This window comes from Mauremys mutica, chromosome 1 (genome assembly GCF_020497125.1).
Source record: "Mauremys mutica isolate MM-2020 ecotype Southern chromosome 1, ASM2049712v1, whole genome shotgun sequence".
Taxonomy (NCBI): domain Eukaryota; kingdom Metazoa; phylum Chordata; order Testudines; family Geoemydidae; genus Mauremys; species Mauremys mutica.
Genome location: NC_059072.1, coordinates 348,989,567 through 349,006,977, shown reverse-complemented (window position 1 = coordinate 349,006,977; position 17,411 = coordinate 348,989,567). Strand labels below are relative to the sequence as shown.

Sequence of the window (17,411 nt, the reverse complement as noted above, 5' to 3'; positions counted from 1 at the left end):
ATACTGGGTCAGACCAAAGGTCCATCTACACCAGTATCCTGTCTTCCGACAATGGCCAATGCCAGGTGCCCCAGAGAAAATGAATAGAACAGGTAATCATCAAGTGATCCGTGTCCTGTCACCTATTCCCAGCTTCTGGCAAACAGAGGCTAGGGACACCATCCCTGCCCATCCTGGCTAATAGCCATTGATAGACCTGTCCTCCAAGAATTTATCTAGTTCTTTTTTGAACCCTGTTATAGTCTTGGCCTTCACAACATCCTCTGGCAAGGAGTTCCACAGATTGACTGTGCATTGTGTGAAAAAAATATTTCCTTTTGTTTGTTTTAAACCTGCTGCCTATTAATTTCATTTGGTGACCCCTAGTTCTTGTGTTGTGAGAAGGAGTAAATAGCACTTCCTTATTTACTTTCTCCATACTGGTCATGATTTTATAGACCTCTATCATATCCCCCCCCATAGTCATCTCCTTTCCAAGCTGAAAAGTCCCAGTCTTATGAATAGGGAGCAGTCTTATAAGTATGTTGACTAGGACTGGGCCCAGTACAAACCCCTGGGGGACACCACTATTAAATACCTCTCCCCATTCTGAAAACTGACCATTTATTTCTACCCTTTGTTTCCTATCTTTTAACCACTTACCAAACCATGAGAGGACCTTTCCTCTTATCCCATGACAGCTTAGGAATGCCATCATAGTGCAAGCGTATTTTTATCACTAATATCTGTAGTCATACATGTAAAGATAAAGATAAATCAGAATTCATGCTTCAGGGCCTAAGCTGATCTCCTTTGGGAGACAGGAAGAAACTCTTCCTATTTGGCAGTTGGACTATGAATGAACTATGTTCATTGGGGGAGGCAGGTGAGCGATGAACCAAGGGGCTGAAGTGATCAGGCGTATCCCTAACCTTAACCCTAAACTATTGAGTTTCCAGTGCTCTGACGCAGTTAGCGTACATTTCCTTCGCCCATTCTGTGTGGCAGAATGTGTCATCTGTGAAGTCTCATCCCCCTCCTCCATCAAATTGCTCCCCCAAATCCACCCATTGGGTGCTCTCTAATGTCCACACTGGCTGGAGCTTGTGTGTTTGAGGTATTGCACATATATCTGTATGGTGTGACTGCGAGGTCTTTGAGGCTGCATCAGATCTTCTGCTATCAATATACCAGTAGGTATATTTCTATGGTACCGGGTATATCTACAGTGCTATGTTAATAGAATAAATTATACATTATAATTAATAAAAGCACCCTGTACCAGAAATGGAGCGTTCAGTACCAGGAACAATAAGTACAAGCAAGACATCACACCTTGTACCATGATAACCACCCCATCTTCAGACCAGCCATTCACAGGACCTCTTACCAACCCGCAGGGCATATTCCTAATCTTGATTTATGTGCAACCTCATTGCAGTAGATGAAGATGCAGAGGAAGGACCAGTCCCAATCTCTCTAATCAAGGCCAGCTTCAGCCTTTGAACTAAACTTTGATCAGATTTATACTCCAGTAGTTTTTTGGGATTATTCGAGATGTAAATCAGGGCAGATTAGAAAGCACTGAGCCAAATTCAAGTCTGATGTAAATGGTTGCTGCTCCTCTGATGTCTGATTGTCTATTTAAGTCAGCGGAGAAGCAATAGAAGTTTACATGCTGTCTCCGATTGCAGCACCAGCTCACTGTCTCCCGACCATAGTCTTATAACACTATTTTCTTCCCATCATGTCAGTTTGGAGTTGGAATATACACAGTTCAATATGACCCTAATCAGCCCTAATCTGCCTGACCACAGCTCCCTATTAACCAAAAGTCGGTCATGCTCCCTGGTAGCAAATGTTCACTGTCCTCTACATACCCACTCATCCAAACCCACAAGCTTCTGGAGATTCCCGTTGTCTCAGTAACACAGCAGATCCATAAACCTGAGCACTGCTTGAACTACAGGCCTCAGTCCACCAGCTTAGATGCAGCAGAACCATAAATGTCTCCATGTGGTGTAGCCACCAGAGGAGGACAAATAGCCACACTATGTTAGCATGTGGTTACATCTCCAAAACCCTTTGGTTGATCAGGTTTGTACTGGATATAGGAAAATATGATCTGCTGCCTTTAGCACCACTAAGACCTTTTTTCTTCTACCCAAGTCTGGAATTATAAGGGTTTCTTAAAAGCATCACACTTCCTCGGAACCCCCCTCCTCCGCTCATGCATAATATAATATATAATAACCCTTGTTCAGGGTTAGAAGAAGAAAAGTGACTCTTTCTGTGATTCTTTACCATTGATGCTTGACTCAGTTTTTAATACTTTTGTGCTGTCAAACCCAAACTTTAGCCGAGACTAAATGTCAGATGCAAACACCACTTGCTTGGTCCATAACTAGCTATTAGGTAGGGTGCCCCGATAGCAAGTGTGAAAAATCGGGATGGGGATGTAATAGGAGCCTATGTAAGAAAAAGTCCCAAATATCGGGACTGTCTCTATAAAATCGGGACATCCGGTCACCCTACTGTCAGGCAACAGCACTGTTTAAAGATAATGTTACTTACCAGTAACAGTGTGATGTAGGTAAACAAGACTGCAGCTAGAATCAGAAGAAGAACAGACCAGAGGAACCAGTGGCCTACGTTTCCATAGTTGTACCTAAAATGCAATAAAATCTTGTAAACTGTCTGCAATTATTAAGAGTTCCATTTAAATAAATGTAAGTAACAAATTCCCTTCCATCCCCCCATTCTCCCCTCCTGAAGGAATACAGCTATGCATTTCCTACTAGGAGGAAACATGTTCATATAACGGAATCCACCTTCATAAAACTGGAGTGACCATAACACAAGGTAGGGATAAAATGTATCTCTGAGCACTGGTCCAAGAGCATCGCTCAGATAAGCTTGCTGGTCCTGAGAGTAGTGGATTGATCCAACAAAGTGTTTCTAATCCTGACAGGCTACACAATATTGGAACTTAATGACATCCTTTGGAATAATATCTTGTTTCCCTGCCACATCCGCACCCCTCTTCATCTTGACATTACTTAACTAGCCAATCCCTTACAAACTGCTCGCCTTATGTGTCACTTGGAATTCCTCGTTTTCACCTTTATATGAAGTCTTGGTTTCTAGCACTAGCTTTTTAAGACAAGGCCCAACAACACAATATCAGAATTCAGCTTTCTTTGCAACTGGTCCATAAACATGGCACTTCTGGCTGGCCTAGCTGGTGCCTTTCCACAATGAATCACTCCATTCCCACCCCCTTTAACAACCAAAAATGCACCAATTTGGGGCTGAGTGGAGAAAGGCACAGGAGTTTTTTATTTACTTTCAGAACTCGTAAAACACCCAGAGACCAAAATGTTGAGCCAAATACGCTGTAAATGCCCAGATTAAGATTAGGAGGCGGTGCTGCACAGTTACTGACCCAAATAAATAACAATGTTACAATTTTTCCCCCAATCTTGGAGTTCACTGAACTCTGATTGGTTCTAGGTGTCTAATTTGCATGATCACTTCATGCATATTTAGAATGCAAGGATTTGCATAGTCATCAGCTGATTATTTCTCAATATCCCTGCTGTGAACAGGCATATCGCTCAACTCCGATTGGCTATGATAATCCTTCTGCTCTACTGTATTCAAAATTTAAGCTGTTTGACAAACACAAAGTTGCCTTCCCAGCTTGACCTTTTTAGATGAATCAGAAAAAATCCAAGAGAAGGAGCAGGGAAAAAAACAAACAGTGTTTTTGTTAATTTCATTTAATCTCCCCATCCCTCTTCCCATGGTGCCTTTCCCCAGAGACAGGCAGGGCACATGTCCCCAGAACAATTGTTTTGCTTGAATTACAAACATCTTTATATTGGAAAGGAAGGATGCTCTTGTGGTTAAGGCACTAGACTGAGTCTCAGATCTAGATTCAGTTCCAGGCTTTGCCACACACTTTCCATGTGACCTTGGGCAAGTCACTTTGCCTCAGTTCACCCATCTTCAAAATGGGAATAGCAATCCTTCCTTTCTTCCACCCTTTGTCTGCCTTGTTTATTTAGTTTGTGAACTCTTTGGGTCAGGGACTGTCTCTCACAATGCGTGTGTACAGCACCGAACACAACGGGAGCTCGACCTAGGTTATGGGTTCTAGGTGCTACTGTGATACAAATAATGATAATCTACTCTGGGGGAATGCCAGCCCTTCCCACCCCACTCAGTTTTGAAGCTGTGTAAGTAAAAGGTATAATAGATACTCAGGGGGCAAGACCCTTACTGAGCTGTGGGGAGAAAGGGAAGGTGGTGCGAGGGAGGAAAGTGAGGAGGTGAAGAGAAGAGGAGAGATAATGGATGAGCGTAGGAAGGGAAGACAGACCAAAGTATTTTGTTTGCTGACAGCCCATTTTGACTTTTGTAGGTATTGTCTTTCATTTCACAGATAGTTTAGGGCCAAAATTTTCACCCATGGGGGCCTAAAGTCAGGCTCCTAAATACAAATTTACACCTCGAGCCACCCAAAGCATCTCAGCTCTGCTCTGGTGAAAGTCAAGCCTCTTAAATTTAGATGGATTGAAGATCCTGACTTTAGGTATCTGGGTATGAAAATGTTGGCCTTGATATTTAAATAAGCATTTCCATCTAACAACAACTTGAAGATACTTCCTGTTATAACCCGGGGATAACAGTACCCCGTGGCAACAAACACCAGAGCCTTTGGCCTTGGACTATATTTTCTGTAAAAACCTCACTGTTCTGCTTCTGAGCTTATTCAGCCCAGGAGACAGTCATTCGTTTGTAAACAAGCAGCACCATCATGATATCCCCAGAATAAAACTCAGTCTTTTACATCCCCCAAGTGCCCTCGGTGCATTAACTAACTAATCCTCACAGCCTGACCAGGGTAAGCAAGAATTAGCCCCAGTTTACAATTAGGAAAGGTGCCACACAAATTGGTTAAGGATCTAACATGGTGAGCAGCTCCTGTGAGATGAGGATGAGGCGTCCTTGTGGCACCTTAGAGGTGCCACAAGGCCTCCTCGTTGTTTTTGCTGATACAGACTAACACAGCTACCCCTCTGAATCCTGTCAGATGCTGAGTATTCTCAGTTCCCCTTACAGGCAATGGGGGCTTCTCACAGGACCATGCCCAATGCGATGTACCCAGCTTCGCACAGCTGAGTGTTGTCAGAGCTGAGAGAAGAACTCTGGCTTTCCTGATGCCTCGTCCCGTGCTCAGTATATTAGAATATGCTGCCTGACCTCATTACCCTTCCTTCATCTCCAGGCAGACAACTGGTTATTGACAAGCCTAATTTCAAATGGGTGGGGGAGGAGGGAGACTGTGGCACTTACCAGTCGAAGTTATTGTAGTCATTCTTTGCTTCCCCCCACATATACAGAAAGACCAAAGAGAGGCAGAATGCTCCGACGAGAAATGGGAAGAACACACATTCCCACTGGAAACGGAGAGAAAGGCCAGGGGGTTAAAGCCTTGTTTACACAACGACAGACAGCGTACACTGCAGGTATATTTTTGACCCTCAGTTTATCTCAGATGCATGAGGCTTGGTGTCAGAATCACAGAAGTCAGAGATCATGGAAAGGACCTTGTTAGATCACCTAGTCCAACTCTGTACTGGCAGGGGAACGTTCCCTACAATTTATTCTGCAGCGCTTTCTCTATCAGAGCTTTAGATCACTCATGTGATGGAGGCCTCCCACCTCTTCCCATAGGAGACAATCCCACAATCTACCTGATCACACCATTTATAATTTACCCTGATTTTTAGCTTAAATTTTCCTTTTCTTAATTCAGCCCCATTACTCTTAGTTATATTGCCTGTTCCAGTGGTGCTCAGCATGAGAAGAAAATGAAGAAACTCTTTACAGTTGTCGCATTTGTTATTTATTTGTATTGTGGTAGCACTGAGGAGCCACAGCCATGGACCAGGACTCCATTGTGCTAGGCGCTGTACAAACACAGGACCAAAACATGGTCCTTCTCCAGAGTCAGAGCCGAGTGTGATGTGAAAGTAAGGTCAGAACTCCAAGTAGCTACTCTGCAGATGCCCTGCAGCAGAACGTGGAGGCTGCTTGTGCCCAAATGGAGTGAGCTGTGATACGCCCAGGAGGGGGAAGCTTGGCTAGCTTGTAGCATTCTAAGATGCCTCCTGAATCCCACTTAGAAATCCTCTGAGAGGATATGGCTTCTCCCAACACCCTTTCTGCCATGGCAACAAAGAGCCTTGGAGATTTTCTAATGGGTCTGGTTCTCGGCAGGTGGAATGTCTTGCCAGGGCATGCCTGACATGAAGGGAGTAACTCTCTTCTCCTTGGAAGAAGCATGGGGCACTGGGAAGAGTACAGGTAAGTGTACTGATTGATTGGTGTGGAACTCAGACACAATCTTGGGGAGGAATTTGGGGTGTAACCTAACAGAAACCTTGTCCTTGTGAAATACAGTATAAGGAGTGTCTGCCATCATGGCTCCCAGCTCACTGACCCTTCTTGTCCAAGTAATGGCTACTAAGAACATGACCTTCGTGGACAGGTGGGTCATGGCACATGTGGCCAGAGATTCAAAGATCGAGCCTGCACGTGTTGAGAGGATAAGATTAAGGTCTCACTGAGTCATTCCCCCTATGACCAGTGGGAAGGTCCTGATCAAGACCTTCATAAATCAAATCGAGGTCAGGTGTGTAAAGATAGAACCGGGGGGGAGGATGGCACTAATCACTGCTAGGTGTACTCACAGTGAACTGACGGCTGAACCTGAGGTCTTTGAGAAGAGGAGATAGTCTCGGATAATCGGAACACCCACAATATCAAGTGAATGCTGGTGGCAACATGTCCAGGCCAAAAATCACCATCATTTAGCCATGTAGCAGAATCTAGTAGGATCCCTCCTGCTTGGGGTCTGGATTTCCTGAACAGGGGTGGAGCATGAGCGTTCTACCTCTGACACCAGGGCCGGCTCTAACATTTTTGCAAAAAACAAAAACAAAAACCCGGGCACCGCCCCGACAGAAAAAAAAAACTGAGCGCCGCCCCGCCACCCCAAGATTGGCCGCCCTTTACAAGGTGCTGCCCCAAGCACGTGCTTGGTTGGCTGGTGCCCTGGAGCCAGCCCTGTCTGACACCCATCCAAACACCAAGCTGCGAGGCCTGCTAATGCTAGTTGGGGTACTTGACTTTCCCCTCATCCTGAGTTAAGAGATCCTGAAATGCCTGGATCCTGATAGGCAGGCACGTGGACATCGTCAGGGCTCTGTGAACCAGAATTGTCTGGGCCAAGGGTGTGAAGAGGAGTATGGTGGCTCTGTCACGTTGAATCTTCCATATAACTTCTGGTGGTAGGCGGATGGGAGGAAAGGCATATCTGAGGTCATCTGTCAGGGAAAGCATCGCCTTGGGAGTCTTGGCCTATGGCTCCCCTGGAGCAATATATGGGAAGCTTTCTGTTCATCTGGGATGCAAAGAGGTCCCATAGCACAGTCCCCCATGGAGCGAATATGGGGGTTCGTTTTGTGTGGTGGAGCTCCCATTTGTGGTCTGCAGAGAAGCTTCTGCTTAATCTGCGTGCTAGGGAGTTCTGAGCACCCAGGAGATATGTATGGTGATATGATTTCTGATACACCTGTTCCAAAGTCTGATTGCTTCCACCCAGAGGGGATGAGATCTCACTCCTCCCTGTTTGTTTATATAGGCCAAGGATCGGCAACCTTTGGCACGTGGCCCACCACGGTGAGCCCCCTGGCGGGCCGGGCCAGTTTGTTTACCTGTCGTGTCTGCAGGTTTGGCCAATCGCGGCTCCCACTGACTGCAGTTCGCCACACCAGACCAATGGGAGCTGCAGGAAGCGGCAGCCAGAACATCGCTTGGCCCACGCCACTTCCTGCAGCCCCCATTGGCCTGGAACAGCGAACCATGGTCAGTAGGAGCCGCGATTGGTCGAACCTGTGGACACGGCTGGTAAACAAACCGACCCACCAGGGGGCTTACCCTGGTGGGCCGCGTGCCAAAGGTTGCCAATCCCTGATATACGCCACTGTGACGATATTGTTGGACATTATTTGTACATGAAGTGAGCGTACGAGGGGAAGAAAGGCCTTGCACAACAGGCCAACTGCTCTCAGGTACCCTGAGGTCCAGGTACCCTGAGCAGTGTGACAGTCTAAGTAATCACCCCATCCTGTAAGGGAGGTATACCTCAAGATGGTGGCCCTCCGTATGGGAGGGCTGAAGAGAGTCCCCACTGCCGTTGTTCAGGTTCGACCACCAAATGAGAGAGGTGAGAACTCCAGAGAGAAGGTGACTTTCGAGTCGATGTGATCCCTGTTTGGTTGATAGGCCGAATGGAGCCAACCCTGTAGGCACTACAAGTGGAGACTAGTGAAAGGCATCACGTAGGTGCATGCAACCATGTGGCCTAACTGGGAGAGACACCGATGCACCGTCATTCAAGGTTTGTAGGTGATGCAAGAGATTAGGTTTCTCATCAATGATCACATAAGATCTGTCTGCAGGAAGAAAAGCTCTCACAGAGATAGAGTCCAGCTGTGCTCCTATAAAATACATTGTCCTTGTGGGTGACCAAACGGACTTGTCTTTGTTTATGCAAACACTTAGGTGGCATGGAGGCACTGAAGAAACTCTGTTGCTCACATAACTTCTTGGCGAGATTGGCCTACCAAGAAGCAGTCATCCAGGTATGGAAATACCCTATATCCCCAATGTTTCATCTGGACCGCTACCATGGTGAAAACTTTCATGAATACCCTGTGTGCCTTTGCAAGTCCAACAGAAATGATGAGGAACTGGTAGTGCTCTTGGCCATCCCTGAAATGCAGGAACTTCCTGTGTGATGGGTGAATGTCCATATGGAAATATGCTTCCTTCATCTGAAAAGCCATGAACCACACTCCCTCCTGAAGGGAGGAGATTATAGTTACCAGTGTAATCATCCTGAATTTCAGTTTTTGGATAAAGATGTTGAGTTGCTGAAGGTCCAGGATGGGTCTTCATTCTCTGTCTTTTTGGGGGATTAGGAAATATGGGGAGTAGAACCCTCTCCCCTGATAATGAGTTGGGACACTTCTATTACCCCCCGGTGCAACAGGGTTTCCACCTTCTGTTGAAGAATCAGTTGGTGAGGGAGTCCCTGATGGAAGTAGGAAGGTGGTTTGTGAGGAAGGAAAGAAAGAAATTCTATGGATAATCTCCAGAACCCAACTGTCTATGGTGATCTTGCTCCGACTCTGGGTGAAGAAAGTAAGACGGCCTCCAAAGATGATGGGAGGAGAAGTAGGTGGCATCTGCATGGGTCTTGATGTGCATGTCAAAAATGGCCTTTGTTGCTTACAAGGAGCTTCAGGTGGATGCTGGTAGTATGGGGTAGGTGCAGGAGGTAGTTGTGGTTGAAAGTGTGGCTGTCTCTGGTGTTTCCTTCTAGGGGCTGGCGTGTAAATCCCCAGGGATCACAGGGTGGATCTCGAGTCCTTTACAGAGTGTAGTCACTCGACTGTCTTTTCATTAAAAAGGTTGGATTCATCGAAGGGGAGATTTTGGAAAATATTTTGGACCTCTATAGGGAAGCCTGGCGATTACAGCCACGAATCCCTTCTCATGACCAGTCTTGTGGCCAAAGATCTGGATGCTGTGTCTGCGGCATCTACCTCCCCTCGTCCAGAGAGGACTGGAACTGGACTTGGTCTTCCGTGGGGAGTTTGTCTTTAAATTCCATAAGACTGATGTAGGTGTTAAAATTATATTTTGCTAATAAAGCTTGGTAATTAGCTATATAAAATTTGAGGCCTATGGAGGGGGAAACCTTCCTACTAAGGTGGTTCTGTCTCTTTGACCAGTTATCTGCCAGGGTAGATTTTGGTAGTGCAGTCAAGCTCTCTCCATAGTTGCCTGTACCACCAATGAATTAGGGGCAGGATGGGAAAAAAAAGAAGTCAGCCCCCTGGGCCAACACAAAATAGCATTTTCAGCTCATTTTGGTGTAGGTGCATAAGAAGCTGATGTGTGCCAAACCAATCTGGCTGGTTCTAATATGGCCTCGTTAACTGGAAGGGCCACCTTGATCAGTCCCTGTGGCTGTAAAATGTCGTTTAAGGTCTTGAAGGTCTTGAAACTCCTCTAGCAGGATGTGTAGCTCATTAGCAACCCTTTGCAATTAGCAACCCTGTTCTGTTCATTCCCTCTGAAGCACCTGCCATTGGCCACAGTCGGAAGACAGGATACTGGGCTAGATGGACCTTTGGTCTGACCCAGTATGGCCGTTCTTATGTTCTTCTGCATCCTGGGACCCTGGGCATAGTCCTGGGACCAGTGAGGATTTCCCCAGACTGCGGGAGTATTCTATTCTATACTAACTAGAATTCCTAAGTTACGATATAAACTATGTTTTACAGGTTCTGCAATAGTGAAGAGGACACAATTCCGACTCAGGCCATGCAGTGGTAAGAAAGAACAGGAGAGGTGTCAACTCACAGTGCCTCTTATACCCTCAGTCGGAAGCCAAGGAAAGTTGCTGTGCATGCGTGGGTCAATGGACCCTGCTTTGAAGAAATTCTAACCTTGGGCACATGCCGCACATGCATACCCAGATGTGGAATACAAATAGGGACCATCACTCGAAGAAGAATCATAGATTCCAAGTCCATAAGGGATCACCCGGATCATTTAGTCTGACCTCCAATATAACACACGGCACAGAGCTTCCCTATAATAATTCCTAGAGCAGAGCTTTTAGAAAAACAGCCAATCTTGATTTTAAAATTGGCAGTGATGGAGAATCCACCAGGATTCTTGGTAAATTGTTCCAATGTTATTAGCTCTCCCTGTCAAAAATTTCCAGTTTGAATTTGTCTAGTTTCAACTCCAAGCCATTGAATCTTGTTATACCTCTCTCTGGTAGATTGAAGAGTCCATTATTAATTATTTGTTCCCTATGTAGATATTTATAGATTGCAATCAAGTCCCCCCAAAACCTTCTCTTTGTCAATCTAAATAGTTTGAGCTCCTTGATTCTACCACTGTAAGGCATGTTTTCTAATCCTTTAATAGTTCTCTGAATCTCCTCCAGTTTATCAACATCCTTCTTGAACTGCGGTCACCAGAACTGGACACCGTATTCCAGCAGCAGTTGCACCAGTGCCAAATAAAGAGATAAAATAACCTCGCTATGCTCCTACTCCAGATTACCCTGTTCGTGCATCCCAGGATTGCTGTTCGGGCCACAGCATCACACGGAGAACTCATGTTATCACGACCCCCAAAACTTTTTCAGAGGATACAGTCCCCCATTCTGTAAGGATAGCCTACATCCTTTGTTCCTAGATGTATTCAGTTACATTTAGCATATTATTTGCTTGCACCCAGCAATCCAGACTGCTCTGAACCAGTGACCTATCCTCTTCATTAGTTACCACTCTCCAATTTTTGTGTCATCTGGAAACTTGTGGTGATTTTATATTTTTATGATTTTATGTTTGTGATGATTTTATGTTTTCTTCCAGATGATTGATAAAAAATGTTAAATAACATAGGACTGATCCCTGCGAGACCCCACTGGAAACACACTCACTTAATGACAATTCCCTGTTTACATTGAACTATCAATGAGCCAGTTTTTAATCCATGTAATGTGTGCCGTGTTAATTTTATAGTGGTCTAGCTTTTAACCAAAATATTGTGTGGTACCAAGTCAAATACCTTACAAAAATCTAAGTATTACCTTTTTCTACCAATCTTTGTAAACTCATAAAAAATATCAAGTTAGTTTGACAGGATCTATTTTCCATAAATCCATGTTTATTTGCATGAATTACATTACCCTCCTTTAATTCTTTATTAAATGAGTCCTGTATCAGCCATTCCATTATCTTGCCTGGAATCGATGTCAGACTGATTACTCAGATCATCCTGTTTACCCTTTAAAAATATTGGCACAACATTAGGTTTCTTCCAGTCTTCTGGAACTTCCTCAGTGCTCCAAGACTTATTAATGGTCCAGAGAGCTCCTCAGCCAGCTCTTTTAAAACTCTTGGATGAAAGTTAACTGGACCTGCTGATTTTAAAATGTCTAACTTCAGTAGCTTCTGTTAACATCCTCCAGAGATACTAGTAAGTTTGCATGAGGCATAAATCAGGGCAGAGTTTGGCCCATAGCACCTTTTGAATACAAGTGTGATGATGGACTTGTCCCGTAACCAACAGCTCACGGTAACAACATGCTAACATACCATCTTGCAGCAGCATTGTCCTGGCTCAGTCCTTCTCCGCTGGTATCGCTTCCACCGGCAGCTGTAGAGCCCCGCCAGGCAGGAGATGAAGGGCTGATGTTCATACCGCTGCAGCAAATGCCGACGCACCACCTTCAACTTCCCAAACTTGAGCTTCTTGAGACTGACGGAACTGCTGTCCATCTGAGGGGGCTTATCTCATTTTCTCTCTGAAATGAAACTGAAAATTATCAGGGGACGTTTGTCCCATATCTGCTCTTGCCTCCCTGGATAACACATTTCATGTAGCTTGTCTGACTAGCAGGCTTGCGCCAGATTTTGCTCTGAGTTAGACCTACTGTGTAATCCAGAGGTAGGCAACCTATGGCACGCGTGCTGAAGGCGACACGCAAGCTGATTTTCAGTGGCACTCACACTGCCCGGGTCCTGGCCACCAGTCCCGGGAGCTCTGCATTTTAATTTAATTTTAAATGAAGCTTCTTAAACATTTTAAAAGCCTTATTTACTTTACATACAACAATAGTTTAGTTATATATTATAGACTTATAGAAAGAGACCTTCTAAAAATGTTAAAATGTTTTACTGGCATTCAAAACTTTAAATTAGAGTGAATAAATGAAGACTCGGCACAGCACTTCTGAAAGGTTGCTGACCCTTGGTGTAATCCCATTAGGTCATCCATTCTCCTGCATGTAAAAAACTGAATGGAAAAGGGAACCTCCAAAGGATGAGCTGCCAGCCTCCTCCGTTGGCCTGCCAAGTCTGGCAGGACAAGAGGGATGTGAAGATATGCGTACTGTTTCTTTAAGACTGGTAGGAAGGGAACTGAGGAAGATTCTATACAGGAGCTCGATAGTAAAGCAGAGAAAAGAGTGGATAATATTGTTTCCATTATCCTGACGGAGTCCCTTGTTCAGGGACAGAAGACAGAGTCTCCTTCTGTGAATCTTCATACATCGGCACTTGATTTCAGAACTAGTTGAAGCTTTTTCCATCAAAAAGCCTTTTTGGGTTTTTGGGTCAGGGGCTGTTGCCTGATCTTTGGATTGTGTATTAATTATATTGATTACTTAAGAATTCCCAGTTAACACTCTGAGGTTTGATAGGTACCTGTCCAAAGATCCAGCCCAGTATTATTAAAATTACTGTTAAGTTGGGAACTACAGTGTGCACAGTTGCAATACCCACTCTTAGGAGCCCTTCTGTTTTTGTAACTGTTTTAATAAAACAGTTAGCAAAGTCGCCAACACTCTAACCCAGCAAGGTAGATAAAGATATTACAGAACGCACATCTGAACATCCGAATACTCACACCATCCCTTGCAGAACAACCTGAAATGTTAATCATTATCTTCCTCAAATAACTTTTATAATATGTTATACTTACACCCAAGGGCGGCTCTAGGATTTCCACCACCCCAAGCAGGGCGGCACGCCGCGAGGAGCGCTCTGGCGGTCGCCGGTCCTGCGGCGCCGGTGGACCTCCTGCAGACGTGCCTGCAGAGGGGCCGCTGGTCCCGCGGCTCCGGTGGACCTCCCGCAGGCATGCCTGCGGATGCTTCACCAGAGCCGCGGGACCAGCGGCCCCTCCGCAGGCATGCCTGCGGGAGATCCACTGGAGCTGCCTGCCGCCCTCCCGCGGGACGCCGCCCCAAGCATGCGCTTGGCGCGCTGGGGTCTGGAGCCGGCCCTGCTTATACCACTACACCTAATGCATATTCAGGAAGGCTTTTTTCCCCGCTTCCTTATTTGTGTTTCCTCACCATCCTACTATTAGCGTGACCTTATCCATTGGTTACTTTGTTAATGATCTAAGCATATTGTCATATACGTCAGTTTGTTGCCAAGGCAAGTTTGTGGTTATGCATCTGTGGATGTTCTTGTCCTACAATATCCAAAAGCTGGTAGCCATTCCACTTATGCCTATACCTTACCTAGCAAATAGCTATAGCCTACGGGGTTCAGGCTTTAAAGAGTGCTCTTGGTTTTGTGAGCAAAAGGTATTTCCTGCTATTTGACTCCTTCTGTGTTCAGAGACACAGAACTTTGTACCATTCTTTGTAAAAAAACAAACAAAAAAAACCCTACATCAAAGACATACCTATTACCAATTTCTATGCTGTACTGGGTCACACACAGGGCCCCAAATTTTGACTATCCACTCAGGTCAAAAAGGGGAAACACTGTACCTGTATAAGACACCTTTATACAGGTATAACTACAACCAGGCCGGAAGTTGTACCACTATCATTATATCAGTAAAAAAACAAAATCCCCCGCCCCAACCAGTTATATTGGGGCCACTTTTAAGTGTAGACTGACCTTTAGTAGCAGTAAAGAGGACTACATAGGAGATGATTTAGTAATTAGGTTTTAAACACAAAACTTTCAAAACAACTATAACTAATGTGTGAGCTCACTTTGGAACAGACCGTGCAAGTGGCACAACAGTGCGAGCTAGTGAAAAAGTAATTCACCTGAGAAGAAAGGAGTGAGATTATGGTGCAATAAGTGGGGGGGGGGGGAAATCCTCCCATGGGAGAAAACAGAAGCACCATTAAAAAAATCCTCTTATAAGCACTGAGTTAGTTGGCAAAAGCGATTTTGTTATATTGGAGAGCTTGGGAAGTGATAGTGTGTCACTTGATACATATTACCTGTTTGGATCTGAAATCAGGAATGTCTCCTGCAAGGTTTAGTAAGTCGCACAGGGCTCTGCCTTCTTTACCTAATTTATAAAATACAATAGTTAAAAATGGAAATGTGCAGTTCACACTTTCCATCCTTATGCATATTTCCACACAATGAATTGCTTGTGAATGACCTACAGAGCAAGAGTTTATTTTTTTTAATTTGCAGTTATTTGATAAATCATTTGAAACAATGGATACATTCAAAAAATCGCCTGAGCCATTCACAGACAATTTGCCAACAGAAGAGGAGGTGAAATTGATCAATTAGTTACCAAACTCTATCTAATATGTTCTGTGTTAAATTCTCTCCTCTGTGGTGATGCAAACGAGATTGAATTATGGCTGTGTGTGTTTCATGCAAATCTATACATGAAAAAGATTAACACATATCACTCCAGCATTGCCAACACCAAGTGTTCAAAAATCATGGGCCAAACCTCATAATACCATGAAATAGCTTAAAAAAATAATAAGTGCTGGATTTTTTTTTTTCATCTCAGTTTTTAAGACGTTAGATTACACTCGGGTCATGTTTTCAAAGCTTTTCTCTGCAAACATAAGAGCTAGAAACTTCACTTTTTCTTTGATAAAGCTGAGATTCTAAATCAATCACTTGCCTCCAAGGCTTGCAGCTTTAAGACAGACACCAAATGTCACAAGAATCACAATAAAATTGCAGAACTTGATGTCGTTATTTATATAACGTCAGAAACGTGCTGTATGGATTATAAACCAGTCTGAGCATTACCTCTGCCCAGGAGAGTTACAGCAGATCTAATGCTTTTATTCTATTTGCATCACTTATGTATTTTGCATCTTTCCATTAATGCGTCACCTCCTGTTCTTGGATATTTGGGACCAGGTTATTCCTCGGTTTTTATTCAGTCCTTACTTGGGGGTTGATCCTACAATACTAAGGGCAACAGAAGCTTTGCCACTGGGGTCGATGCAAGCAGGATCAGGCATTTAGACAAAAATGAGAATTTGCCTAATAGGGACCTCAGGATTTGGGCCATTTTTACTTCATGCTTTCCCAGAGCAGTCTTAGAGCTCCCAAATCTACAACTATGGGTATCCCATAGGGCAGAACCTGCACTCCATGTGCGCCCAACGCCAGTGACTTTGGAAGTGTGACATGTACCAGGAACGCAGAATCAGGCATTTACTAAGTATCGAGGTGCTTATCTGGTTCCATCACCACAGTATCTGAGCATCTCACAAACATGAATGAATTTACTCTTCCAACGCCCTTGGGAGTAAGGGAAGAATTAGTCTGGGCCCCAGTTCAGCAAAGCACTAAGCAGACGCTTATCTTCAAAGATGCCCTGATGAACTGGAGTCTTACTTTTTCTTTATAAATCATTTCCACAACCCCACCCCCAACCCGCTAATAATTTTTTAGCAACATTAAAATTGAACTCCCCCTAGTGGCGTGGGGTGAGAAGCCGTGAACGGAACATACAAGAGGCACTTTCACTTAGCTCTGCATTTGGTAACTTGTGTATAAAAGCCAACATTTCATTCGCCATTTCACATCCACCTCACGTCACATTGCCAGCCCCTCTTGCCCCTAGGTTTCAGCCTTGCTGCTGTCTGGGTTTCTCCTTCCCATGTAATATCTGTATTTCAGACCATTTGTCCCCGGATCTCTTAGCTTCATTTTTCCAGGCTGAATGTGCTTTTCTTTGCCCAGTATTGAAACCAGCTTGTTATTAACTCTCTCCCGGGTCTCTATAATCTTTTCACACTGAACTACCCCCCCAGCCCTTGTCTCTGTTTGCCCTGTCCCTTCTCTTGCTCTACTCAGAGACCTGCTTTCCTGCTTCTCGCTTCCCAGTGGCTGTCGCCCAACGGACACAGAACTTTCCAGCCTTGGTTCCAGGAATGTCATCAAGCATTACATCAGCTTATCTTAAAGGGCCGGTAAATTCTAACGGCGCAATAAACCCAGCAGCTAATGACATATGCCAACTTGCACCAGATTGACCATTAAGAATCAAGAAACCCGCATAAACCCCTCCAGATTTTTGGTGTTACTGATGAGATGAAGTTGTGCGGCCTTTGTGAATGGGATTTGTTGCATCTCTCAGACTGGTCAAATTAGACATTGGTTAGATTGGTGGCCACCCGCAACTATTGTGACCTACAAGACTATAAGATGCAAACGTATTTGTATTTATTGTTACCTGTCCCTCACCCCTGTTTGTTTAGTCACCTGTTACAATCCTAGAATTAGTTTTATCAGACAGAGACTGTCTGTATTTGGTGTGATTACAATGGGGCCATCATCAGTCCTACTAACAACAGCAGAGAGGGGCCTCCATTGTCCTAACTCCTAATCACCTAACATAAAAGTGATTCATAACTGAGGCTACTCACGACATAGGATCAGTCTATGTCTGGACCAGGACCAGCAGTCATGGATTATCCAATGGCAACTCTACAAACTCGTCTCCTGTTTTTCAGTTTTCTATAGAAA

At 44.6% G+C, this 17,411-nt stretch overlaps 1 protein-coding gene across 2 annotated transcripts in view; it reads right to left on the bottom strand.

The window, feature by feature from the left end:
• The window catches only part of GDPD4 (glycerophosphodiester phosphodiesterase domain containing 4), a 49,107-nt gene extending 32,309 nt beyond the window's left edge, over positions 1 to 16,798 (bottom strand). Inside the window, exons 1-5 of one of the 2 annotated variants that reach the window (XM_044983773.1) lie at positions 16,744 to 16,798; positions 14,897 to 14,967; positions 12,240 to 12,459; positions 5,341 to 5,444; positions 2,554 to 2,647 (exon numbers count right to left, since the gene is read on the bottom strand). In XM_044983773.1, coding sequence (XP_044839708.1) covers positions 2,554 to 2,647; positions 5,341 to 5,444; positions 12,240 to 12,422 — 381 coding nt within the window. In that variant the 5' untranslated portion in view covers positions 12,423 to 12,459; positions 14,897 to 14,967; positions 16,744 to 16,798. The remainder of the gene's footprint in view (positions 1 to 2,553; positions 2,648 to 5,340; positions 5,445 to 12,239; positions 12,460 to 14,896; positions 14,968 to 16,743) is intronic. The other variant, XM_044983783.1, reaches the window with a different exon arrangement.
• Between the last annotated feature and the right edge of the window lie 613 nt (positions 16,799 to 17,411).